The sequence below is a fragment of the Saimiri boliviensis genome, chromosome 19 (assembly GCF_048565385.1).
Source record: "Saimiri boliviensis isolate mSaiBol1 chromosome 19, mSaiBol1.pri, whole genome shotgun sequence".
In the NCBI taxonomy this organism is placed as follows: Eukaryota; Metazoa; Chordata; class Mammalia; order Primates; family Cebidae; genus Saimiri; species Saimiri boliviensis.
This window is the reverse complement of record NC_133467.1, coordinates 24,701,883-24,729,161: the sequence shown is the minus strand read 5'-3', so window position 1 is coordinate 24,729,161 and position 27,279 is coordinate 24,701,883. Positions and strand designations below refer to the sequence as shown.

The window sequence follows — 27,279 nt, the reverse complement described above, 5'->3', positions numbered from 1 at the left end:
ACAACCGGTCCCTGATATGAATGGACTGGCTACCTGAACATAACATTCTCGTGAGGCATCCTTCAAGGACAAATTGCAGCTGGTATCAGGGCGAATGTTGCTCTGTGCCTGTTGAATGTCTATGCTACAAGAAGTTATGAGCCTTGTTCTAAGTACAAATGAACCTTGTATTTGTGTCATCTCCTAAGGGAGAGGTATAGTTTACATTCAGTTTTTTGGTCTTTCTGCTATGAAAGGTGTTTATTTTGCCTCTGTCAATGTGTTCGCTTGACTTAGCAACCTTAAGTAAGGAAAGGGAAAAAACAGCCCTCTGAACTCTGATCTTTTGCTACTTCTGTTATTTTTGGTTGTGAAGTTGGGACTGAGGACATTCAAAAGCCCATGCTGAGTTTATATGCCTTTAGAATATTGTGCCTGTTTTAAAATGATGAGCTTTTAAAACACGTTGTTTAAACATGAGTCCATTTTTGTAATTGTATAAATACTCATAACTAATTTTGAATGCTACCGATTGTGTAATTGAATTCTTGTATCCAAAACATATTCTTGAGCACTACTTTCTCTACCTTGAAAATCTATTTCATTTAATAAATATTGTTTTCTTTATGCTGACTTAACTTTAAAAAGAATGTTGCTAAGCTGCCTCTCCCCCATTGCAATTTTTTTTTTTGCTTTTTTCTTCAATAAATGATACCATCATGATCTTTAATAAATCTAGTGTTGTCGCTTACTCATGTCTGTATTTCCAGGAGTCTTTAAGCCAAATGAAGATTGTACAACTGTAAGAAAAAACCATATATTTAATTTGAATTCTTAGTGTGTAGCACTTATTATAGGCACTTAAAGATGTTTTTGGGGGCCTAACTTGACCTGCAGTCCTTTCCTAAATGCCTTAGGATTTCACATGGGCCTAAGGACAGTTTGGAAGGTTTTTGAAAGGTAAGAAATTTAAGTGTTTAAATTGGAATATGTGTGTGTGTGTGTGTGTGTGTGTGTGTGTGTGCGCGCGCGCGCACATATATATATATATTTTGAGATAGGGTCTCACTGTGTTGCCCAGGCTGGAGTGCAGTGATGCAATCTTAGCTCACTGCAACCTCTGTGTCCTGGGTTCAAGCAATTCTCATGCCTCAGCCTCCAAAGTAACTGGGATTACAGTCACGTGCCACCACACCTGGCTAATTTTTGTGTTTTTGGTAGAGACAGGATTTCACTATATTGGTCAGTCTGGTCTTGAACTCCTGATCTCAGGTTCTCTACCCTCCTTAGCCTCCCAAAGTGCTGGGATTACAGGTGTGAGCCACTGTTCCTGGCCTATTTTGGAATATTCCGACACACCTAGCTGGTTTAGTTATTTTGTGTAAAGTAGGTTGTCTAATTGGCATAAAGTTGTTTATGATATTTCCCTATTTTAGTATCTGTAAGATTTCTACTTATGTCCTTTCTTTCATTGCTAATGTTGGTAATTTGAGCCTTCTCTTGCCTTGCTTAGAATAGGTAGAAAGTTATCTTTTTTCTTTTTTTAAATTTTTTAGTAGAATCACTTAAGTTACCCGTTTTTTTTATTGATCTTTTCAAAGGCAGCTTGATTAAGATTTGAACGCACATTAACAAAGGCAGATATATGAATGGCCAACAAATATATCTAGTACATAATGTATTATCATTATATGAAATTAAAAAAAATAGGTAAAATAACTGGAATTTCAAGTTCTTAGGTGCCTTCATTGGTGATAAAATAATGAAAAGCAAGGAAGTCATTTGCATGAGTTAGGATAGTCATTACTTTTGGAGGGACAGAGACTAGTGATTGGGAGGGGACATGATGTGAGGATGCCTCTGAGTGCTGGTCCTGGTCTTTCTTCAAAGACCATGTTGTAGTTTCATGGTATTTGATAAATCATTGTGTTATATATGTATATTTTTGTTTGTGAACTTTTCTATTGTGTTATGTTTTACAAGTAAAGAACCAGTATTTGGTTTCATTGATTTTACAGTGTTCATTGTCTGTTAATTTGATTTTTTTCTCTTATTTTCTTTTTTATACATACTTTGGGTTTAATTTGTTCTATAGCTATTTAAAGTAGAAGCTGAAACCATTGATTTTTTTACACCCTTTTTCTAATACAGTTTAAGCTAAAGTTTGCTGCTGCCACTGGAGCCACTCTAATTGCTGGCCGCTTCACTCCTGGAACCTTCACTAACCAGATCCAGGCAGCCTTCTGGGAGCCACGGCTTTCTTGTGGTTACTAAGAATTATATTAATATATTAATTATATTATAAATAATATAAAATATATAATATATACATATATTATAATATTTTTATACATAATATATAATATACAATATATCCATTCTTTACTCTTGATAACATTCTATTTTTTACTTCTATAAGGTTGACTATTTTAAATTGCACATAGAGGTGAGATTGTGCAGTATTTGTCCTTCTGTGCATAGATTATTTAACACAGTCCACCAGGTTCGTCTGTATTGTCCCAGTGACAGAATTTCCTTATTTTTACAGGCTGACTAGTATTCCATGTATATATATGTCACATTTTCTTATCCATTTCTCTCTTAATGGACACTTATCCTGATACCATATCTTGGCTGTGGGAGCTGCAATGAACATGGGAGCACAGATAGTTCTTCAGTGTACTGATTTCAATTCTTTCTAATATATACCCAGAAGTGGGTATATATTAGATAATATACTAGATCGTATGATATTCTAAGTTTAGTTTTTTGAGGAACCTCCATGCTGTTTTCCCATAATGGTTGTACTAATTTACATTAAAACGGTATACAAGTGTTTCTTTTTCTTCACATTCTTGCCAACACTTGTTATCTTTTGTATTTTTGATGATAGTCCATCTAACACGTGTAAGATAATCTCTCATTGTGATTTTAATTTGCTTGATTATTCCTTGATTATTAGTGATGCTGAGCATTTTTATCTAAACCTGTTGGCCATTTGTATGTCTTCTTTTAAGAAATATCTCTTCGAGGGCCGGGCGCGGTGGCTCAAGCCTGTAATCCCAGCACTTTGGGAGGCCGAGGCGGGTGGATCACGAGGTCAACAGATCGAGACTGTCCTGGTCAACATGGTGAAACCCCGTCTCTACTAAAAATACAAAAAATCAGCTGGACATGGTGGTGCGTGCCTGTAATCCCAGTCACTCAGGAGGCTGAGGCAGGAGAATTGCCTGAACCCGGGAGGCGGAGGTTGCGGTGAGCCGAGATTGCGCCATTGCACTCCAGCCTGGGTAACAAGAGCGAAACTCCGTCTCAAAAAATAAAATAAAATAAAATAAAAAGAAATATCTCTTCGAGTCCTTTGTCCATTTAAAAATCCGGTTATTTGTTTTCTTGCTATTGAGTTGAGTTTCTTATATATTTGGGATATTAACTCCTTATCAGATGTGTGGTGCACAGATTTCTCCTACTCTGTGGGTTGTCTCTTCACTCTGTAAATTGTTTTCTTTGCTATGCAGAAGCTTTTTAGTTCATGCCATTCTATCTGTCTATTTTTGCTCTTATTATCTGTGCTTTTGAGGCCATATCCAAAGAATCATTGCTCAGACCAGAATTATGGAGCTTTCCCCATGTTTTCTTCTATTATTTTTACAGTTTCAGGTGTTATATTTAAGTCCTTAATCTATTTTTAGTTGATTCTTATATCTGATACAAGGGTCCAGTTTCATTCTTATGTGTGTGGATATTATTTTCCCAACTACCATTTATTGAAGAGACTTAGTCCTTTCTCTATTGTGTATGCCTGGCACCTTTATTGAAAATCAATTGACCATACATGCATGGGTTTATTTCTGGACTTTCTATTCTGTTCCATTGGTTGATCCTCTGTTTTTATGCCAATGCCATGCTGTTTTTTTTTTAAAAAAAATTGGTATATAATAGTTCTTTGTGGCTGGGTGAGGTGGCTCACACCTATAATCTCAGCACCTTGGGAGACCAAGATGGGAGGATCGCGAGGTCAGGAGATCGAGACCATTCTGGCCAACATGGTGAAACCTTGTCTCTACTAAATACAAAGAAATTAGCTGGGTGTGGTGGCATGTGCCTGTAGTCCCAGCTACTCAGGAAGCTGAGGCAGGAGGATTGCTGAACCTAGGCAGTGGAGGTTGCGGTGAGCCAAGGTTGTGCCACTTCACTCCAGCCAGGCAACAGAGCAAGACTGTCTGGAAAAAAAAAAAAAAAAGTTGTTTGTATTTTTGTGGTACATGTGATATTTTTTACATATCTACAACATATAATGATCAAATCAGGGTAATTGAGATATCCGCCACCTCAAACATCTATCTTTTTTTTTTTTTTTTTTTTTTTGAGACGGAGTTTCGCTCTTGTTACCCAGGCTGGAGTGCAATGGCGCGATCTCGGCTCACCGCAACCTCCGCCTCCTGGGCTCAGGCAATTCTCCTGCCTCAGCCTCCTGAGTAGCTGGGATTACAGGCACGCACCACCATGCCCAGCTAACTTTTTGTATTTTTAGTAGAGACGGGGTTTCACCTTGTTGACCAGGATGGTCTCGATCTCTCTACCTCGTGATCCACCCGCCTCGGCCTCCCAAAGTGCTGGGATTACAGGCTTGAGCCACCGCACCCAGCCATCTTTTTTTTTCTGTTGGGAACATTCCAAGTTTTTTGTAGCTATTTTGAAATATACAATAAATTATTGTTAACTATAGAGTCTCTTTCCTAAATGCCATGCTATTTTGATTACTGTGGCTTGGTAGTATATTTTGAAATCAGGTAGTGTGAAATCTCTAGCTTTGTTCTTTTTGCTCAATATCTCTTTGGTTATTTGGGGAATTTGTGGTTCCATATGAATTTTTGGATTTTTTAATTTCTATTAAAAAGGACATTCGAATTTTGATTTGAATTTTGCATTGAATCTGTAGATTGCTTTGGGTAATATGAACTTTGTTTTCGTTTTGAGATAGAGTCTTGCTCTGTTGCCCAGGCTGGAGTACAGTACACAGTCATAGCTCACTATAGCCTTGATCTCCCTAGCTCTTTTTTTTTTTTTTTTTTTTTTTGAGACGGAGTTTCGCTCTTGTTACCCAGGCTGGAGTGCAATGGCACGATCTCGGCTCACCGCAACCTCTGCCTCCTGGGTTCAGGCAATTCTCCTGCCTCAGCCTCCCGAGTAGCTGGGATTACAGGCACGTGCCACCATGCCCAGCTAATTTTTTTTGTATTTTTAGTAGAGACGGGGTTTCACCATGTTGACCAGGATGGTCTCGATCTCTCGACCTTGTGATCCACCCGCCTCGGCCTCCCAAAGTGCTGGGATTACAAGCTTGAGCCACCGCGCCCGGCCTCTTTTTCTTCTTCTACCATGTTTGTAAGCTTCCTGAGCCTCCCACTACAAGCAAACGTTAGCACTATGCGTCATGTAAAGCCTGCAGAACTGTGAGCCAATTAAACCTATTTTCTTTATAAATTACCCAGTCTCAGGTCTGTCTTATTATTTTTTTGGAGTCAGAGTTTCACTGTGTCTCCCAGGCTGGCATGCAATAGTGCAATCTCAGCTCACTGCAACTGCTGCCTCCTGGATTCAAGTGATTCTTGTGCCTCAGCCTCTGAGGTAGCTGGAATTACAGGCGCCTACCTCCACACCTGGCTAATTTTTGTATTTTTAGTAGAGATGGGGTTTTACCATGTTGGGCAGGCTGGTCTTGAACTCCTGACCTCAGGTGATCCATCCACTTTGGCCTCCCAAAGTGCTGGGGTTACAGGCGTGAGCCACTGTGCCTGGCCAGGTATTTCTTTGTAGCAATACAAAAATGGACTAATACAGTGATCATGGGCTCCAGCTTTCCATTTATGACCTTGGAAGGCATTTTGGGATCCTTATGGACTTGGGTGGAAAGATACTGTAAACAAAGCAGATCTCCTCATGGTGTTTTTGTACCAAAATACTGGGTACAATTCTAATTGCCCACTGCAAGGAAGCTGTGATAGAGCTGAAATGGTTCACAAAATCCCAGGACTTCAAAATGGAGTCAGAATAAAAAGTTTTCAGGTCTTAGGATTTTTTTTCTATCTTTAGTATAGAAAATTAAATTAGCCAAGGCGCTGTGAATGAAGACTCCATTGCTATGGTGAGAAAGGGTGACACATGAGAAAGCAGCTACAGAGTGGTGCACCAAATCCTGGAATCCAACAACTGGAGCTACCCTTGAAGATTAAAAGAGGCCATTTTTTTTTTTTTAAAGACGGAGTCTCACTCTGTTGCCCAGGCTGGAGTGCAATGACATGATCTCAGCTCATTGCAACTGGGGATTCTCCCACCTCATTCTCTCAAGTAGCTGAGACTATAGGTGTGTGCCACCATGACCGGCTAATTTTTTGTATTTTTATTTATTTTATTTATTTTTTATTTTATTTATTTTTTGAGACGGAGTTTCACTCTTGTTACCCAGGCTGGAGTGCAATGGCACAATCTCAGCTCACCGCAACCTCTACCTCCCGGGTTCAGGCAATTCTCCTGCCTCAGCCTCCTGAGTAGCTAGGATTACAGGCACGCGCCACCACGTCCAGCTAATTTTTTTGTATTTTTAGTAGAGATGGGGTTTTACCATGTTGACCAGGATGATCTTGATCTCTTGACCTCATGATCCACCCACCTCGGCCTCCCAAAGTGCTGGTATTATAGGCTTGAGCCACCGCGCCCAGCAATTTTTTGTATTTTTAGTAGCAATGGGGTTTCACCATGTTGGCCAGGCTGGTCTTGAACTCCTGACCTCAAGTGATCCTCCTGCTTTGGCCTCTCAAAGTGATGAGACTACAGGTGTGAGCCACCACGCCTGGAAGGCCATTTTTGACTCAAGTTATTTTGCAGGGGAGTCAATATGGAGTTTTTGATTCTGAGAAGTAATACAAGGGATCCAGGTTACCACCATTGCTTGCTAGGGGTTATATAAATAGTTTACTCATTTTTCTAGCCACATCTATTCTAACAGCCTTCTAACACATTCTCGTCATTGTAGCTAGTGTGATCTTTTCAAAATTCATTTTTCCATTACATAAGGCAATGTTTCCTACTTTGGTCTGCAAGGCTTTGTGGTTTTATATGATCTGGCTTCAGCCCACCTTTTCGTTGTCATTTTGCCTGTCATTGCTCTTCTTGTCATGTTCCTCCTTGCCATACGGTTTTTGCACATGCTATTCCTACTTTGCACTTCAAACCTATATTTCTCTCGTTTGCCAAGCTACCCTGTGTATCCTTCAGATTGCAGAGTAAGCCTCACATCCTCAGGGAGGCCTTCTCTGACCTCCCTGACTTGGTACCATTGTCTACGAGGTTCTATGAGGGCATGGGCTGTGTCTGTGTTTGCTAACCACCCAAGGGATAATAAGCGCTTAAGAAATATTTTCTGAGTGAATGAAAGTAGAAATAGGCAAAGGAGGTGGAGAACAGGCAGGCTAACTTTAGCCAATAGACATTTTGCTTAACCACACACAATAGCTAACATTTTTTTTTTTTTTTATGCATCTGGGTGGATGGGTGCCTTATGTTTTCCCCAGTCTGATGTGCCCAGCCTTCACTCATGATATCAGCCTGCTTGCGGCTCTTGGTTTAGCTGCATCAGGGCGGTAGATGTGCAATGCGGTAGTTGTAAGAAATTCAAGGATCTTTTGACTTTTAACATAAAGGGTCGGCCATATTTCTATCCCACATTTGTTCCTTCTCATTTTTAGAGACTTTATTGGGGATTTAGAATGATATCTCCTAGACACCTAGAAAATTGGTGCAGAATCATTTTGGGGTGTTGTTTCTGGTTAAAAATCAGATATTTGTAGGGTCTGACAAATAGTAGGCTGCCAGTGGCTTGCAAAAACCTAACCTTTCAGTCATGGAAGGGTATCTTAAAGGGCTCTTATGACAGTGTATTGGAACTGACCCTGGAAACTAATGAAAGAGTAATCCTCCCTAAATCAACCCAAAGCTGGTAATCCCCAAGGCTGCATGTTGGTGATTAAAAAAGAAAGGTAGGAGCAGCTGTCTTTTTGTTTAGTTTAATTATGACCCAGTACTTGGGTGAGTGCTAATTTCCTGGTGACACTGGAAGTGGGTGGGAAAATGTGTTAGGTTTCTGCAGGCCTGCAGGAACTAAATGTGCAGACGTGGATTCTGCCTGGTGTATGTCTAGGGATCCGGCCGCAGTTCAGGGGAGCTCAAGCTTGTGAGGTCAGGTTGCATGGCTTTTAATTTCTGCCCTTTAAATTGGAGACAGGGGCCACTGTGTGCCAGAGGACACAGCAGTACTATCAGGTGTCAGCTAGACTTAATTAATAGCTCTCTTTCCTCCCTCAACAAGTAGCTGCAGGGCAGCTGCTGTGTTTGTGAGATGGAACCTACACTATCAAGCAGAAGAGAAACATTTCGCCCTCCTAATCATTTTAGCAGGATTCCAGTCTGGAGGTTGCAGCACAGGACATCTCCTTTCCCGGGTCCCTGTTCCCAGTATTCAAGTTGGTGTCTGTGGGTATGTTTGCAGCCATCTTGTGAACTACAGACTGTTCATCAAAATAATGCCCCTGCTCGTGGTGAACCTGCAACATCATTCCTCCCAACGCTTCTGTGTCTGTCTTGGAGAATGGTCCTGTCATTTGCCCTGTTGTCCAATTGGACAGCTGAATAATCATCCTGGGTACCTTCTCCCTTAATAGCCATATCTGGTGATGACCAATTCTTATGGATTCTACCTTTTAAATAGCTCTCACATCTGCTGTGGCCTTTCCTGCATTGCACCTGCCTCCTCCCCGGCCCCATCCTTCTTGAAGATTTCTGCAGCAGTTTCCCTGCCTGTCTGCAGTCCCATTGCTTTCCCACCTGGCTTCCATGCTGGCACCAAAGCATTCTTCTGAAAGTGCAAATCTGATTAGTTTATCGACTTGCTTAAAATTGTTCAGTGTTTCCTAATCACTTAAAGCAGCATTTGCTAAACTTCAATCATGTTCCACCTTTCTTAAAAAAAAAAATAATTTCAACTTGTATTTTATATTCGGAGGGTACATGTGCAGGTTTATGACATCATATATTGCATGGTGCTGAGGTCTGAAGCACGATTGATCCATCACTCAGTTAGTGAGCATAGTAATTGATAGTTTTTCAACCTCTGCTCCGCCTTCCCTTCCTCCCTCCTCCTTTCATCTTCCACCTTTTGTAATTTTCAACTTTGCCACCGCATTTGCTTTATAGGTATTTCACACTACTCTCTTTTTAGTTGTACCTCTTGTCCTAAGTAACCTTCTCCTTAAAGGCATAGGTTTTACATTCTAGTTGCATTTCTCTGCTATAAGTATGATAACAAATGTTATTTCCTTGTGAGAAATACAGAACATTCAAAACCCTTAATCATTTCCTCTCTAGTCTGATATTCCACTGGCTGAACTTGCTGCTATTTGAATACTCCTGAACTTTTCATGGACTATTCTCCTTTTCCTGGAATGTAGTTCTTCCTGGGTGCAAGGCAAACGTCTACTTCAAAACTGAGCTTGTGTGTTCCTGCTCTGTGAAGATGTCCCTCGTTCCAGCAGGGAATGGCAGGCTTTCTCTGTTCCGTGCTTCCTTCCAAACTTCCACTGCAGGAAACTGGTTGGTGTCCTCCTAACTGTAAGCTCCCTGAGGTCTGATTTACCTGGCACAAAGTAAACACTCAGTGTTTGAATGAATGGGTGAAGTGAAGCCGAGGAGGTCTTTCCTATTCTTGCTATCATGAGCCCCATCTCTAAAATCAGAGGGTGTTTGGGAGATCTCAGATATTTCTTTTCAGCCCTTTCTAGCATGTGAAGAAAAAGATAACAGCAAAATTAATTGCCTGTGGACACAGGGCCGTTTGTGACAGATTCTTGAATCCACATTTTTTTACTGTTTCCTGTGGACTTCAACATTTCAGATTCCTTCTGATAAAGTGGCCCACATGGGGAAGGTGGGCACATGCAGGCCTCAAGCTGAGGAGAAAGTCTCAGGTGAGTAGTGTTCCTGCCTGGGTCCCCTCATGACACTTCCACTTGCAAGCTGGAGCTCTCTGTGTAAGCAACTGAAAATGCATCTCAGATGTTTGCATAAATAGCTAGACGTCTATAGGCATAAAACTCAGCTATCTAATGTGAGAATCAGACATGCCTGTGCTGGGAGAAAAGCAGTTCTAGACCCCTTTGTGCCTGGCTGTTTGATGCACTCATGTCCATCATTCTTGGAACCTTCCCAAGTGAAGACTTTCCTGTACTTCCCTTACAATGCTTCATTCAAGCCACAGTTTTAAGGAGCTCAGGGTTTGCATGATATTTACGTCTCCATACTCATATTAAATCACCAGGGCATAGCTTCTTCATAGTCTTCATAGACTGGGGATTGTCAGTATTTTTTTTTCATTGCATTGATTTTTTTTGCCGGGGGATGTCTGTGTCTTGGTTTTAGTTGATTGTACACTGTTGAAAGTACAGCATTCCCAGAACCTGAGAAGAAGCATGTAACATTTGACTTATAATAGTTTTATTATTCCTTATTGAAAAATGTTTTCTGATTTCTGAATGGGAAGTTATCTTTTAATGTTTTCACATTTGGACTATCTCAAATACAGCAAAGGTGTGTAATTTTTTTTTTTTTTTTTTTTTTTTTTTTTTTTTTTTTTTTCAGAGATAGGATCTTGCTTTGTTGCTCAGGCTGGAGTATAGTGGTACAATCATGACTTACTTTAACTTCCAACTACTGAGCTCAAGGGATCCTTTCCATTTAGCCTTTCAGGTAGCTGGGACTACAGGTATGCACCACTATAAGTAGCTAATTTCTCTCTAATTTTTTATAGAGACAAGGTTTCACTATGTTGTCCATGCTGGTCTTGAATTCCTCAAGTGATCATCCTGCCTTGGCCTCCCAAAGTGTTTAGATTACAACGGTGAGCCACTGTGCCTGGGTCTCAAATATTTAAAAATAAAAATGTTATTGAAAAAAGTCTTTATGAAATATCAGTTTTCTCTTAAAAATGCCTCAATAAATATTATGCCTCTAAATGTAATTAAATATTTTTCTTAATATCAGTTTTTGCCTCATGAAACCTTTATAGATTAAATAACTCACTACTAATATTCCCGCTATGCTTCCCATAATTGTTAGGATCCAGTATAGGCCAGCGCCTACTCACCATGTCTGTAAGGAGTCATCAGCAAGGCTCTCAGCTGCCTTGATTTCCTGGGAAACTCCTTGCAAAGCTGCTGTTATGTTGATTTGATTGTCAGGGATGAAGGTACAACATCGTATTCCCAAAGGAACACAGGTGCCACCTTGGGCAGCTGTTGATATGTTCAGGGCCATCGGTTCTGAAGTACCACCTTCCTGGTTTGATCAACCTCATCTGTCAGCAGAAGGAGGGCGACTCAGGTGTAATTCAAGGCCTGAGCAGTGTGATCTGTTTGGGCTGTAACTTGCATTTCTACAGTTATGGTACCTGCTCTAGGGATGCTTAATGGTAAGGGATAGAGCTACCAGTGGCCTGGTCGCAGTCACAAAAACTGAGAATGCGGTGCCTCCCAGTTATGTGGGCATCTGGGTAATGTGGGAATAACACTGGCAAACACATAAGGCCTCCCTCTAGGTACTGCAGCCTGTCCAATTCACTGGCAAATATGACCATCCTGTGTCTTCATAGACCTATAAATTTCCAGGGGCCGCGAAGTCCATCGAGGCCCAGCAGTGATGAGGCCGCCTATTCCACCGCGGGTGGTTACCTGCCGTAGCCTGCACAAATATAACATATGTCGGTGTGGTGACATATATTTGTGTAGGCTACGGCAGGTAACCACCCCACGGTGATGTTGCCCCAATGCTGCTCTACACATTGTGGTACCTGTGGTGGGGGCACCACATATTCTCCCACTGACCAGCCCTGTCCATCATAGTCACCATGGGTCAGCCAGGGGGTGGGCATGCTATGGGTTTTGTGGCATCCTCTATCCAAAGCTTGTTGTGTTCCAAACGTCAGCCATGCCAAGTCTCTAACCATGTCCTGTTTTCTGTAGAAGCTGGATGTGTGTGCCCGGGCAAGCCGTCCACAGCTGCTGCTGGAAGGGCGGTGCAGATCCAACAGTTGGAAACGCTGGTGACCTCCGTGCAGTTGCGGGCCTAGTCCACAGTGCTGCTGGAGCATATCAACCTGCGGCTGAAAGGATAAAGCAAGCACAGGTACTAACGGGTGAATCGTGCCCCTCAGGCACCATGCAGGCCCACTTTTCATTTCTGCATAACAATGCAGCTGCCAAGGGCTTCTGCCCTAGGCAATGGCACCACATATTCTCAGCTCCCCATGGTTCCTTTGGATCCTGTATCTATGCCAAAGTCACTGGGTAGCTCATGATAGGCCATACAGATAATATATGTGAACCCCGGAGGAGGGTTTCTTCCCAGGCCGTTCTCCTATGGATGACCAGTCATGGAAGCCAAGTATTAAATACCTAAGGAGTGAAATGTAAATCATACTGTAGGTCTTCCTTTTGGGGGTTACAAGAGCTAACCATTGGCAATGGGGTGCTTGGAGGGTGGATGGCCAAAGCCAGGTTTTTTGTTCCCCTGCCTTTAGGGGTGTTGCGGCAGGCAACAATAGGTTATCTTTCATCCCCATACCTGGTCGAAGAAGGTCATCCTTGGTATGTTTCTGTAACTGGATGGGGGCCCATGGCTTGGCACATGATAAATAGTGATGTCCTTTTGGTGGCCCATTTCCCATAGGTTTTTCCACATGGTCTGGCCCCAAATGGGCAGGTGGCCAACTAGCCAATTCTGTAACTTCTAGGGAGTTAACCACAAGGTCAGGCCTTGATAAGCTGCCCAGCTATCCTTGCAGATTACCATAGGTGTCTCCTCCTTGGTGATCACCATCCACACTGCTCTGAGTTCAGCCCACTGACTATGTTTACACCCAGTATCAAACCGTATGGTATCAGTACTAGGCTGGACTGCAAGAATGGTCCAGGCAGCGATAGCACCCTGGCTGGACCCATCCATATACCATGCCCCATCAGGATTGGGAAGGTGCCCTTCTTTAAACGGTGGTGGTTTAGGGTTTAAGAGTGCCTCAGGCTGACCATGGCTTTATCTTGCATCAAGACTACACATTCCAAGACTTCTTGTAATTCTTCTGCTAAGGGGCTCATCCTCAGGGTGCTCCGCTGTTCTGTTTGCTAAGGTGGATGTCTGTGCTATCCCAGTCTGGGGGGTGGTTACCCCTGAATGTCATCCACATGAAGCAGTCTGTCCTGTCACACTCTCACAAGCCTGAAGGGCTCCATATGCAGCTGCCAGTTGCTTCTTTATCAGTAAATACCAGAGATCAGCTCCCTTTCAAAGTTGGAAACAAAAGTCTCTGGTGTTCTTAAGTGTTCCATGCACTGATTTAGGCCCCAGCCTCCCGAGTAGCTGGGATTACAGGTGCCTACCACCATGCCAGGCTAATTTCATATTTTTATTTTTAGTAGAGACAGGGTTTTGCCATGTTGGCCAGTCTGGTTTCGAACTCCCGACCTCAAGGAATCCACTCTCCTTGGCTTCCCAAAGTGCTGGGATTACAGGTGTGAGCCACTGTGCCTGGCTGAGTCATTCCTTTCCTAACTGTTCTCCTGGTTCATTGAATATTGGACAAGTCCTTTTTTCCTTTCTTACTTGTTTTTTTTCATCTATCTTATGGAGATAATTAGGATCTCCTGGTTTTCTCATTATGTCACTGAATGAATGAATTTCTGGTAATAGAAGGGTTAAAATGCTATCTGTTTGGATTCCCTGGGTTAAATAATGGCTTTAGTAGTCATTGTCTAGATACCTGTGGTCTTCAAGTTACTCACCCATAAAATGGATATAATTATATCATTTACCTTATAAGATTGTTATAAATGAGATGTAAATACGATTAGCATGTTTTATTATTGTCAACACTACTTCTAAAAATGCAGTGTAAGAAAACAATCATAGATATTCCTAAATATTTATCTGGAATTTTAATCTAATTGTTTAAAATTATAAAAAAAAGAAAAATACTAAATACATAATAATATTAGATGGGTTAAATAAAGCATGGCTTATTTACAAGATGGGATAATTTGCAAATGTCAAAATAATGTGGACAAGTATTTGGTGACATGAGAAAATATTCTTTATATATTGTTAAATTTAAAAATTAGATTACAAAATCTTGTTAGTGTTTTATTTACTCATAGAGCTAAAATGCAGTCATTTTATTACTTAAAAAATTGTTTAAAAACATTTTATTTTCAAGCTGGGTGCTGTGACTCATGCCTGTAATCCCAGCATTTTGGGGCACCGAGGCAGGTGAATCACTTGAGGTGAGGAGTTCAAGACCAGCCTGGCCAACATGGTGAAACCCTATTTCTAATAAAAATTACAAAAATTAGCCAGGTGTGGTGGTGAGTACCTGTAATCCCAGCTACTTGAGAGGCTGAGGCAGGAGAATTGCTTGAACCTGTGAGGAGGAGGTTGCTGTGAGCCAAGATCACACCACTGCACTCCAGCCTGGGTGACAGAGTGAGAAACTGTCTCCAAAAATAAAGATAATAATTTTTAATGTTATGGGTACATAGTAGGTATATATATTTATAAGGCACATGAGATATCTTGATACAGGCATGTGATGCATAATAATCAGAAGAGGGTAAATGGGGTATCCATCATTTCAATCAAGCATTTGTCATTTCTTTGTGGTTGTAAACATTTCAATTACACTCTTTTAGTTATTTAAAAAATACAATAAATTATTGTGACTGTAGTCACTCTTTTGTGCTATCAAATACTAGATTTTATTCATTCTAATTGAATTTTGTACCCATTAAGCATCTCCACTTTCTACTACCCTCCCACTGCACTTCCCAGCCTTTGGTAACCAGCATTCCACTCTCTGAGTTTAATTGTTTTAATTTTTAGCTCCCATACATTAGTGAGAACATGTAAAATTTGTCTTCCTGTGCCTGGCTTAGTTCACTTAACATAATGACCTCCATTTCCATTCATGTTGTTGCAGGTGACAGGCTTTCATTCTTTTTTATGGCTGAATAGTACTCCATTGTGTATATGTACCACATTTTCTTTATCCATTTGTTAATGGACACTTAGGTCGCTTCCAAATTTTGGCTGTTGTGAAGAGTGCTGCAATAAACGGGAGTGCAGATATGTCTTAAATATCCTGATTTCCTTTATTTGGGGCATATACCTACAAGTGAGATTGCTGGATCATATGGTGGTTCTATTTTTAGTTTTTTGAGGAACTGCCATACTGTTCTCTGTAGTGATTGCACTAATTTATATTCAAACCGACAGTGTGTATGGGTTCCCTTTTATCCACATCCTCCCCAGCTTTTGCTATTGCCTGTATTTTGGATAAAAGTCATTTTATCTAGAGTGAGATGCTATCTCATTGTAGTTTTCATTTTCATTTCTCTGATGATCCGTGGTTTAGAGCACTTTTTATATACCCATTCACAATTTGCATGTCTTCTGAGAAATGTCTATTCAGATCTTTTGCCTATTTTTTTTTTTTTTTTTTTTTTTTTTTTTTTTTTTTTTTTGAGACGGAGTTTCGCTCTTGTTACCCAGGCTGGAGTGCAATGGCGCGATCTCGGCTCACCGCAACTTCCGCCTCCTGGGTTCAGGCAATTCTCCTGCCTCAGCCTCCTGAGTAGCTGGGATTACAGGCACGCACCACCATGCCCAGCTACTTTTTTGTGTTTTTAGTAGAGACGGGGTTTCACCATGTTGACCAGGATGGTCTCGATCTTTCGACCTCGTGATCCACCCGCCTCGGCCTCCCAAAGTGCTGGGATTACAGGCTTGAGCCACCGCGCCCGGCTCTTTTGCCTATTTTAAAATCAGATTATTAGATTTTTTTCCAGTTGGGTTTTTTGAGCTCCTGATATATTGTGGGTATTAATCCCTTGTCAGGTTGATGGTTTGCAAATATTTTCTCCTATTCTGTGGGTTGTCACTTCACTTTGTTGATAGTTTCCTTTGCTGTGCAGAAGTTTTTATTAATAACTTGATGTGGTCTCATTTGTCTATTTTTGCTTTGGTTGTCTGTGGTTTTGTGGTATGACTCAAGAAGTCTTTGCTCAGACCAATGTCCTGGAGAGCTTCCCCCATGTTTCCTGTTAGTATTAACAGTTTCATAGTTTGAGGTCCTAGATTTAAGTCTTTAGTCCATTTTGATTTGATTTTTGTATGTGGGGTGAGTTGGGGTTTAGTTTCATTCTTATGCATAGGGATATTCAGTTTTACTAGCATTATTTATTTATTTATCATAAGATTCATTTCTGTTGACCCCCAATTTTTATTTTTTAATTTTTTTCTTTCCAACTTTTAGGCCTAAGGGATACATGTGCAGGTTTGTTAAATGTATAAATTGCATGTTTTAGGGTTTGGTGTACAGCTAATTTTGTCACCTAGGTAATTTGCGTAATACCTGATAGTAGTTTGTCAGTCCTCACCCTCCTCCCACCCTCCATTCTCAAGTAGACCCCAATGTCTATTATTCCCTTCTTTGTATCCATGTGTACTCAGCATTTAGCTCTCTCTTATAAGTGAGGACAGGCAGTATCTGATTTTCTGTTCCTGTGTTAATTCACTTAGGATAATGACCATCTATGTTGCTGCAAAAGACATGATCTCATTCTTTCTTATGGCTGTGTAGTATTTTATGGTGTATATACACTGCATTTTCTTTATCCAGTCCACTGTTGTTGGGAATCCAGGTTGATTCCATGTATTTGCTGTTGTGAATAGTGTGTGGTGAACATTCGTGTGCATATGTCTTTATGGGGAAATGCTTTATATTTCTTTTAGTATATATACAATAATGAAATTGCTGGGTGTAGTGGTAGTTCTGTTTTAAGTTATTTGAGAAATCTCCAGACTTTTTCCCACAGTGGCTGCACTAATTTACACTCCCACCAGCAGTGTATAAGCATTCTCTCTTCTCCACAACCTCACCAGCATCTGCTGCTTTTTGACTTTTTAGTAATAGCCATTCAGACTGGTGTGAGATTTTATCTAACTGTGGTTTTGATTTGCATTTCTCTAATAATCAGTGATGTTGAACATTTTTTCATATGCTTTTTGGCTGCTTGTATGTCTTTTTTTGAGAAGTGTCTGTTCATTTCCTTTGCCTATTTTTTAATAAAGTTTTTTGTTTTGTTTTGTTTTGTTTTTTGCTTGTTGATTTATTTGAGTACTTTATAGATGCTGGATGTTAGACCTTTGTTAAAAGCATAGTTTGCAAATGACTTTCTCCCATTCTGTAGGTTGCCTGTTTACCCTATTAATAGTTTTTGTTTGTTTGTTTGTTTTGCTGTGCAGAAGCTCTTAAGTTTAATTAGGTCCCACTTTCAATCTTTTTTTTTTTTTTTCTTTTTTATGAGACAGGATCTTGCTATGTCACCCAAGCTGGAGTGCAGTGGCATGACCTTGGCTCACTGCAACTTCCACTGCCCAGGCTCAGGTGGTCCTCCTACCTCAACCTTCTGAGCAGCTGAGACTAAGACATGTACCACCATGCCCAGCTAATTTTTATATTTTTTATAGAGATGGAGTTTTGCCATGTTGGCCAGGCTGGTCTCAACTTCCTCGGCTCAAATGATTCACCTGCCTTGGGCTCTTAAAGTTGTGAGTTGACAGGTGTGAGCCACTGGACCTGGCCAATTTTTGTTTTTGTCACAATTGCTTTTGACATCATCATGAAGTCTTTGACAGGGCCAATGTACAGAATAATATTTCCTAGGTTTTCTTCCAGGGTTTTTATAGTTTTAGGTTTTACATTTAAGTCTTTAGCCCACCTTGAGTTGATTGTTATATTTGATGATAAATAGTGGTCCAGTTTCAATCTTCCGCATATTGAGAAGATTGAGATAACTAGCCAGTTATCTCAATACTGTTTATTGAATAGGGAGTCCTTTCTCCATTGCTTGTTATTGTCAGCTTTGTTGAAGATCAGATGGTTGTAGGTGTATGTCTTTTTTGGGTTTTCTAACCTGTACCAGTGATCTCTGTGCCTACTTTTATACCAATACCATGCTATTGCAGTTACTGTTGTAGCCTTGTAGTATAGTTTAAAGTTGAGTTGTGTGATGGCTCAAGCATAGTTCTTTTTGCTTAGGATTGCTTTGGCGATTTGGACTCTTTTTTGGTCCCAAGTGAATTTTAAAATGATATTTTCAAAATCTGTAAAAAAAAAATGCTGGTATTTTTATAGGAATAGTGATTCTATTTATGAGCATAGAATGTTTTTCCATTTGTTGGTGTCGTCTTTGTTTTTTGTTGTTTTTTTAGCAGTGTTTTGTAATTCTTTTTTGAGACGGAGTTTCGCTCTTGTTACCCAGGCTGGAGTGCAATGACGCGATCTCGGCTCACCGCAACCTCCGCCTCCTGGGTTCAGGCGATTCTCCTGCCTCAGCCTCCTGAGTAGCTGGGATTACAGTCACGCGCCACCAGGCCCAGCTGATTTTTTGTGTTTTTGGTAGAGACGGGGTTTCACCATGTTGACCAGGATGGTCTCGATCTCTTGACCTCGTGATCCGCCCGCCTCGGCCTCCCAAAGTGCTGGGATTACAGACTTGAGCCACCGCACCCGGCTGTAATTCTTATTGTTGTGATCATTCACATCCCTTGTTAGCCATATTCCTAGGTGTTTTAGTCTTTTTTTTTTTTTTGTGGCTGTTGTGAATGGTATTGCATTCATAATTTGACTGTCAACTTGGAGATTGCTGGTGTATAGAAACGCTGGTGATTTTTGTACATTGATTTTATATCCTGAAACTTTGCTGAATTTGTTCGTCATATCTATGAGCCTTTGGGCAGAGGCTGTGAGGTTTTCTTTCTTTCTTTTCTTTTTTTTCAGGAGCTAATCTTTGGATGACTGTGGGGCTTTCTAGGTATAGAATCATATAGTCTACAAAGAAGGATAGTTTGACTTCCTGTCTTCCTATTTGGATACCTTTTATTTTTCTTTTGCCTGATTACCCTGGCTAGAACTTCCGGTACTGTGTCAAACAGGAGTGGTGAGAGTGAGCATACTTGTCTTGTTCTGGTTCTCAAGAGAAATGCTTTCAGCTTTTGCCTCTTCAGTATGATGTTGACTGTGGGTTTGTCATAGATGGCTATCATTTTGAGGTATGTTCCTTTTTTAATACCTAGTTCATTGAGGATTTTTAACATGAAGAGAGGTTGAATTTAATCAAAAACCTTTTCTGCATCTATTGAGATGAACATGTGGTTTTCTTTTTAGTTTTGTTTATTTGATGAATCACATTTATTGATTTATATATGTTGACCCAAACTTTCATCCCAGGAATAAAGATTTCTTGATCATGGTGAATTGGATTTGCTAGTATTTTGTTGAGGATTTTTGCATGTATGTTTATCAGGGATATTGGCCTGAAGATTTTTTTTTCTGCCAAGTTTTGGTATCAGAATGATGCTAGGCTCATAGAATGAGTTAGGGAGGAGTCCCTCCTTCTCTATTTTTAAAAATAGTTTCAGTAGGATTGTTACCAGCTCTTTATATGTCTGGTAAAAATCAGCTGTAAATCCATCTGGCCCAGGGTTCTTTCTCGTTGGTAAATTTTTTTATTACTAATTCAGTTTTGAAACTTGTTATTGATCTTATTGTGGAGGTTGTATGTTTCAGGAATTCATCCATTTCTTTTAGGTTTCCCAGTTTGTGTCAGCACCATCTATTGAAGAGACTGTCCTTTCTCTGATGTATGTCCTTGGCACCTCTGCCGAAAATGAATTTACTGTAGTACTTATTTCTTCTGGGTTTTCTATTCTGTTCCATTGGTCTACATGTCTGTTTTTATGCCAGTAACATGCTGTTTTGGTTACAATAGCTCCTTAGTATAATTTGAAGTCAGGTAATATGATTCCTTCAGTTTTTTTCTTTTTGTTCAGGATAGCTTTGGCTATTCTGGTCTTTTGTGTTTCCATATAAATATTAAGATTTTTTTCTATTTCTGTGAAGAATGCCATTGGTATTTTGATTGGGCTTGCATTGAATCTGTAGATTGCTTTGGATAGTATGGACAAAATTTTAATAATATTGACTCTTCCAATCCATGAACACAGATTATCTTCTCATTTTTTAATGTACTCTTCAATTTCTTACATCATTTTTTTTTTTTAAAGACGGGGTTTTACCATGTTGGCCAGGATGGTTTTGATCTTCTGACCTTGTGATCCGCCCGCCTTGGCCTCCCAAAGTGCTAGGGTTCTAGGCATGAGCCACCGCGCCTGGCACATCAATGTTTTAGAGTTTCCATAAGTTTATTCCTAGATATTTTATTTTGTTTGTAGTTATTGTAAATGGGATTACTTTTTTTGATTTTTTTTTTCACATTGTTCCCTGTTGGCCCATAGAAATGCTATATTGATTTTTGTATGTTGATTTTGTATCCTGCAACTTTATTGAATTTATCAATTTGAATAGTTTTTTGGTAGATCCTTTAGTTTTTTTCCAAATATAAGATATCATCTGCAAACAAGGATAATTTGACCTCCTCCTTTCCAGTTTGGATGCCTTTTACTTCTTTCTCTTATCTGATCGCTGTAGCTAGAACTTGTAGCATTATGTGGAATAACAGTAGTGTAAGTGGCCATCCTTGTGGTATTCCAGTCTTAGATCTGTGTTTTCTTTGTTTCTCCCTTACTGGTGCTTCCGAACACTTCACATTTCTGTATTGGAATTCTTCAAGCATGTCTTTGTGTCCTTCTAGATTGTAAAACTATTTGAAGGAAGGATTTTTATCTTACTGGTAGACCGTTTGGGGAGACATTGTTCACTGTATCTCACAGTATTTTCCTTATAAAGATTTATGGGAGAAATTTCTCACAGGTCAAGGCTTGCTTTTATTTTAGGGACACAGTTTAATGTATGTCAGATTATATTCCCCCACTTTGCATTGGCTACTAGGAAGCTCAGGGCCACAATTGTGTTCACAGTTCTAAGCAGTGCCTTCTCAAAATCTCCATTTACATACCTATTAGTCTTTACACTAGTTCCCTATTGCTGCTGTACCAAATTACCACAAACTTCATGGCTTAAAACAACATACCTTTATTATCTTACAGTTTGGGGGAAATTAGAAGCCCAAAATTAGTTTCACTGAGCGAAAACCAAGGTGTTGGCAGCACCACGTTCCTCCTGGAAGCTCTAGAGCATAATCCATTTCCTCATCTTTTCCAGCTTCTAGAGGCTTTTTACATTCCTGTGTTGTGACCCCTTCCTCCGTCTTCAAAGCCAGGAGTGTAGCATCTTCTCTCCCCTCCAACTTCCGCATCTGTCCTCACATCTTTGTCCTCTGACTTTGATCCTTCTGCCTCCCTCTTATTCCTGTGACTGCCCTGGGCTCACCAGATAACCTCCCCATCTCAAGATCCTCACCAGATAACCTCCCCATCTCAGGATCCTCACCAGATAACCTCCCCATCTCAGGATCCTCACCAGATAACCTCTCCATCTCAGGATCCTCACCAGATAACCTCCCCATCTCAGGATCCTTAACTTGTAAGGATCCTCCCTCTTATTCTTGTGATTGCACTGGGCTTACCGGATAACCTCCCTATCTCAAGATAATCTCCCCAACTCAAGATCCCCACCAGATAACCTCCCCATCTCAGGATAATCTCCCCATCTCAAGATCCTTACCTTAATCACATCTGAAAGGTCCCTGTTTCCCATGTGTGGTAATATACTCACGGGTTCTGGGGATTAGGAAATAGGCCTCTTTTGCAGGGGGTCCTTATTAGCCTACCACATTCTTTTCAATGTTAGCTGTATAAAATTGAAATGTTTGAGTCTCCTCATGAAGTTGTACCTCTGTCTACCCTTCTACCTGCCTCACCGTTCGTATCTCAGTAAATGGCCCTGCCGTCTACTAACTGTTCCCATCAGACACATGGTTGTCTGTTCTCCCTCACCCCCACATCCAGCCCCTCATGTTGTTCTGTCCTATGGACTTCTAAGGTGTATCTAGAATCTATCCACTTCATTTTGTAGCCACTGCTAACTACCCTAGGCTAAGCCATCACCAGCTCTTGCCTGAACTGCTATCATAGCCTCTAATTTCTCACTTTACTTCAACTCTTGTCCTTTTCTAGTCTAGTCTCTATAAATCAATTAGATTTTTTGCAAACACAAAGCAAATCATGCTGTTTTCCTACTTAATACTCTCCAATAGTTTCCTGTCTCATGTTGAAGAAAATCCGAATTCTTCATCATGACTTCTAAGACCCCTTGGTCTGGCCTGGCCCTCTCTCAAAGGACCTCTCATTCTACTCTGTTCATCACCACATTCTGGTCATACTGGCCTCCCTGGAGATTTCTACCTGGCCTAAGCCATGCTTCTCACATGCAGTTCTTCTGCTTGGCCCGCTGCTGCTCTTCCCTGACTACATCCTTGCTGAGCTTTTGTTTTCATCTGAAATGTCTCCTCAAGGAAGCTGTTCTACACAACTCCACCTAACTGGAGTTCCCTGCCCTCCTGCACACAAATTTTTCTCGACCAGTTCACCCTTTTACATAGTCTTCATAGCCTTATCACTATTGATAATTACTTAGTTGTTGTTTACCATATATCATTTATTTTCTCCCTCAGATTGTTAATTCTGTTAAGGTGCAGGCCATTTCTGTTTGTTCCTTGCTGTATGTGATGCTTCATAGGTATGTGACACTAGGAGGCCCTGAATAGATTTTCTGTGTCATCCTTACCCTGACTTTATCTTACCTTTTTGCTTTTATATTCCTTTTTTTTTCCCCTTATTTTCTTAATATTGAAATGAGAGAAAAACTTACAACCCCCAGGCTCTACTCAAGGTTGGGGGCTGGGGGAGGTAGAACTTCCTTTGCTCCTTCCACCACCCCCATGCACTCACTCACCATTGGTACTGTGTGTGGTGGGCAAAAGAAAAGCTTTCTACTAGTGTTCCTTCCCAGGGAATGTGGGATTCATCGTGGAATGCCAAAATAAAGATGAGCTGTCTAAAGAGAAAACCAGAATGACTTTCAGGACCAAAGATTGAAATTGCTCTGCATAATAAAGTAAAAAGTTTATTTTCACTGACTGGGGGCAGAGTGTTCCTTAAAATACTACCTGCTTTTTTTTTTTTTTCCTCCCTGTGGCAAAGGCTAGAGATAAGAAAAATTGGGGTTCTAGACTCTAGGGAGGAAGGATAACGTTCAAAGCTCGATTTGTCACAGGTGAGCAGGGCCCTGGAGATGAGTGGGATATGAGCAAATGTGGGACTCAGGAGAGAGATGACTAGTAGGGTCCACCCTGGGAGAAAGAGGTCCTGAGCTCTTTTCTTTTCTCCGGAGTGCTGACCCTTGAGCAGTGGCACACAGGGCATCTTCCTTTATTCTCTGGTGCAGTAGTCATGGTTCTTGGCACAATGCCTTGGACCTTCCATATACGCTGTTCTTCTCTCCAGAGCCTCATCATCTAAGATGCTGGAGAGTAGCTGATAGCCTGGGTTGGCATCAAGTTTGTCGATTCTCCCCAGGACCCTTTTCTTTATAGTTGCTACATGCCATGATTTATGCACAAACATGATTTGCCTGACAGTGCAGTCTGGGCCGGAATAATTTTAATTAATGGGAAAATGGTTCTCAATACACCGATTAGACCTCTTCAGGTACAACAAGATAAAAGCCTGATAATTTGGATGGAGTACTTCTTAAATGTCTACTCTGCACGGCAGCCAATGGGAAAGCCAGGCTCTCTCCCACCGGATCCAATGAGTAATTAAGAGAGGGCTTTTTCTTCCCTACCTCTCCCCTCCCTCCACCTCGCTTCCCAACTAAAGCTTAACAGGTTGGTGATATAATGTGGAGACTTTAAGGGGTGTCATCCTAGCAGCTTAGGCAAGAGCCAGGGTGTCTTCTTTCCGCTCCCCAAGCACCGTTCAGGTGGGTTTGAAAAGCAGGCAAGTGAGGGAAGGAAGAAGCTAGAAGCCGGCAAGGTAGGTAACAGCTCTCTGCAAAGTTTGAGAAGGGCCTATGGCCATGAGTGAGGTGGGAACTCGGAAGCCCAGCGATGGCACAGTTTCTCACCTGCTCAATGTGGTGGAGAGCGAGCTTCAGGCAGGGAGGGAAAAAGGCGACCCTACGGAGAAGCAACTTCAGATCATCCTGGAGGATGCACCTCTCTGGCAGAGATTCAAGGAAGTCACTAATGAGATGATTGTGACCAAGAATGGCAGGTGAGTTTATCTGCCGCCTTGCATGGGCTGGCAGGGCTTGGCAGGAGAGATGAGACCCCTTGAATGTTAAAGAGGCTGCCGCTCTTCACTCAGAGGTGGCGGGATCTGATTAAACGTATTTACAGGAACGGCTGACTCCAATGGCTTTCCTCCAGTCAACTTAATTAATTTCTCTGAGATCATCAGAGGATGAAGCCACCTGTCTTATGTGCATTTTAAATGGAGAAATTCTGGGAAATTACCATAAAGTAGGGGGCATGCCCCACTGGGATGTGAGAATGGACTCAAATGTCAGAACATAGTATTAATTTGTGACTAGCTGTATACCCTGTCACAGACCTGAGCCCCAACTCCGTCCAGATAAGGTGAAAGTAACTTTATTAGGAAGCCGGATGATCTTAAGTGTAGCAAACTTGCCAGAAATGTTTGACTACTTGAAGATTGGAAGCAAAAGGGAAAATGTAAACTTGTTGCCTATCACTCCTGCTTCTTCCTGTGTGGGTTTGTGGTGAGTGTTCGTTTGAGATTGTGTGTGTCTGTGATGATGTGAAAGCTGTTGCAGTAATAGTGAATGAAAACAGATTATACCGCCTTAGAGAACAGAAGATGCCTTCTTTTTTCTCAGTGCAACAAATTTAGGGATCCACTGAAACTGATCTCTGCTGGCATTTCTCAGATTCTGTTAAACCTAGTCTGCTAAGGGGCTGTCAAGGTAATATTAGAAGATTTCACTTAATAGAGGGGATGCAAATATTTTGAAACAAAATCTCACTGCTTGCAGCTTGGCCAAACTAGCTCTAACCATCAGCTGATGTTCACATATCTTTTCATATGCATGGTAACAAAAGCACAAGACGCCGAAAGGCATTTTCATCAGGGTTAGTTTTGGCTGAACTCTGATGATGACAACCTTGAGACAATTCTGCTAATCGAGAAGAGCCGAGGCCAACCGAACTTCTTTCTCTCAGGCTTTTGTCCTTGTGCAAAATGCTACCATTTCTGATTTCTCGGTTTTCTATATTTTAATTATGTACAGTATAGAAAATGAACTATTTCTTGCCAATTTTGGAGAGTTATGAACTCAAGAGCTGTTATATGGCATTAAAGTGCTTTCTAAAATGAAAGCCATACCTGAATTAAGGGCATTTCAAGAAACTGCAATGATACCAGTAGCAGGAATCTCAATCTTGCTTGATTTTTCTGTTTTCTTTCTCTAAATGGGTTCCATACTTATTTCATATAGATTTATTGCTTTTAGTATTTGTCACTGTAATTATAGTTGTTCCTTCTCTTGACCTGTATTTACACATTATTTTTAGCTTCTTTCATAGAAAACATAAAACATATTTTTAATTTCACAGAATCATCCCAAATTTTTAAACGGATTTAATCTCTTACCCTTTAAGGATGGGTAAAGATGCAGCTGTAAAAATTTTATTATATCTGAGGATAGGTAGAACATTCTGTTCATTATTCTTTGTACTACTGAATACTGATTACACTAATATCTAGCTTTATGCTATTGATTTGGCTGTCACATTGGCCATATATTAAAGTAAAAATCAGTACAATCACCAAGTAAATATATGGTTCATCTATTTCAGTAAGGAATAAATAATAAAAGTTTCTGAAACCATTATAAAATCCAATTTAATAACAAGTTACATTGGAATGTACTTTTACCATTTAAGAAGAGCTGTATCATGCCTTTTTTGACCTATATAATTTTCCTCTATATTTAAAATGTAATTTTCTTCACATTGACCCAGCATGGTGGTGTGCTTCTGTGGTCCCAGATTCTCAGGAGGCTGAGGCAAGAGGATCACTGAGCCCAGAGCAGTCTGGGCTGCATGGTGAGACCCTGTATTTAAAAAAAAAAAAAAAAGTCTTTCATCTTTAAAGTCATTTAATATTAGCTACATGAGCAATATTCTTTGTAGAAAAAGTCTAATTGCAGTTAACTTGGTTGTTCTTATCTATGGCTATCCTGCTGTACTACCCCTCCTTCTGTAAATTCAATCTTTTTCTTAAATTTTCCTAAGATCTCTGATCCCTTTAGGGTCAAGATTTTGCCAGGAGATAGGAAAGTTCCCTTTATACTTTGATTAAAGAAGGAAAGATAAGTCCATAAGAAATTGATATACTTGGGGCTGGGCGCAGTGACTCACCCCTATAATCCCAGCACTTTGGGAGGCCGAGATGGGTGGATCTCCTGAGGTTGGGAGTTGGAGACCAGCCTGACCAACATGAAGAAACCCGGTCTCTACTAAAAATACAAAAATTAGCTGGGCATGGTGGCACATGCCTATAATCCCAGCTACTCTGGAAGCTGAGGCAGGAGAATCGCTTGAACCCAGGAGGGGGAGGTTGCAGTGAGTCGAGATTGCGTCATTGCACTCTAGTCTGGGCAACAAGAGCAAAACTCCATCTCAAAAAAAAAAAAAAAAAAAGAAAAGAAAAGAAAAGAAATTGATATACTTAATGATGAATGAACTTGGTCTGAAATTACTCCCAACCTCTTAGTTTCTCAGATTAAACTGTTAGTCCCATTTTACCTTTGTTAATATAGACATCTCTCTTGCTTTATCTTCTTTACTCCCTTCTTCCTTCTCTCTTTCCCCTAACCATGTACTCCTCTCTGCCTCCTTTCTACCCATTCTCCTGTCTCTACAGCCCCTCTGTGTCTCCTTCAAATCCTTGCCCTCCACACCAACTCCCGAGCCTGCTGCAGTCAGATTTGGGGCTCTTCTCTGCAGAGAAGGATGTTCCTGGTATAAACACCCAGTCCTAGCTTTTTCATTCACATTGTCACCTGGGCCCTTTTTCATGGACATTGTCACCTTGACTTTTTAAGAAAGCATTATTTGGGGTGATAACTCCTGTACACTTGAGGTCTCATTGTTCCGCATAATAGCAAATCTTGAAATAGCGTAAGATGGCTAATGAAAGAATGAAAATATTCATTGTCACATGGAGATCTACTTTCATATAAATATATAAATA

The 27,279-nt window shown here is 40.7% G+C and overlaps 1 protein-coding gene across 4 annotated transcripts in view; it reads left to right on the top strand.

Moving 5' to 3' along the window:
* Positions 1-702: 702 nt before the first annotated feature.
* Positions 703-27,279, top strand: part of TBX19 (T-box transcription factor 19) — a 51,531-nt gene continuing 24,954 nt past the window's right edge. Inside the window, exons 1-3 of one of the 4 annotated variants that reach the window (XM_074389840.1) lie at positions 703-10,001; positions 10,841-10,930; positions 12,051-12,213. Coding sequence is in view for 1 of the 4 variants with exons in the window: in XM_003928098.4 (XP_003928147.3) it covers positions 24,074-24,276 (203 nt within the window). In the remaining 3 variants the exon portion in view is untranslated. Of the gene's footprint in view, positions 10,931-11,829; positions 12,214-15,556; positions 24,277-27,279 lie in introns of those variants that run through there. The other 3 variants (XM_074389839.1, XM_010338705.3, XM_003928098.4) reach the window with 3 other exon arrangements.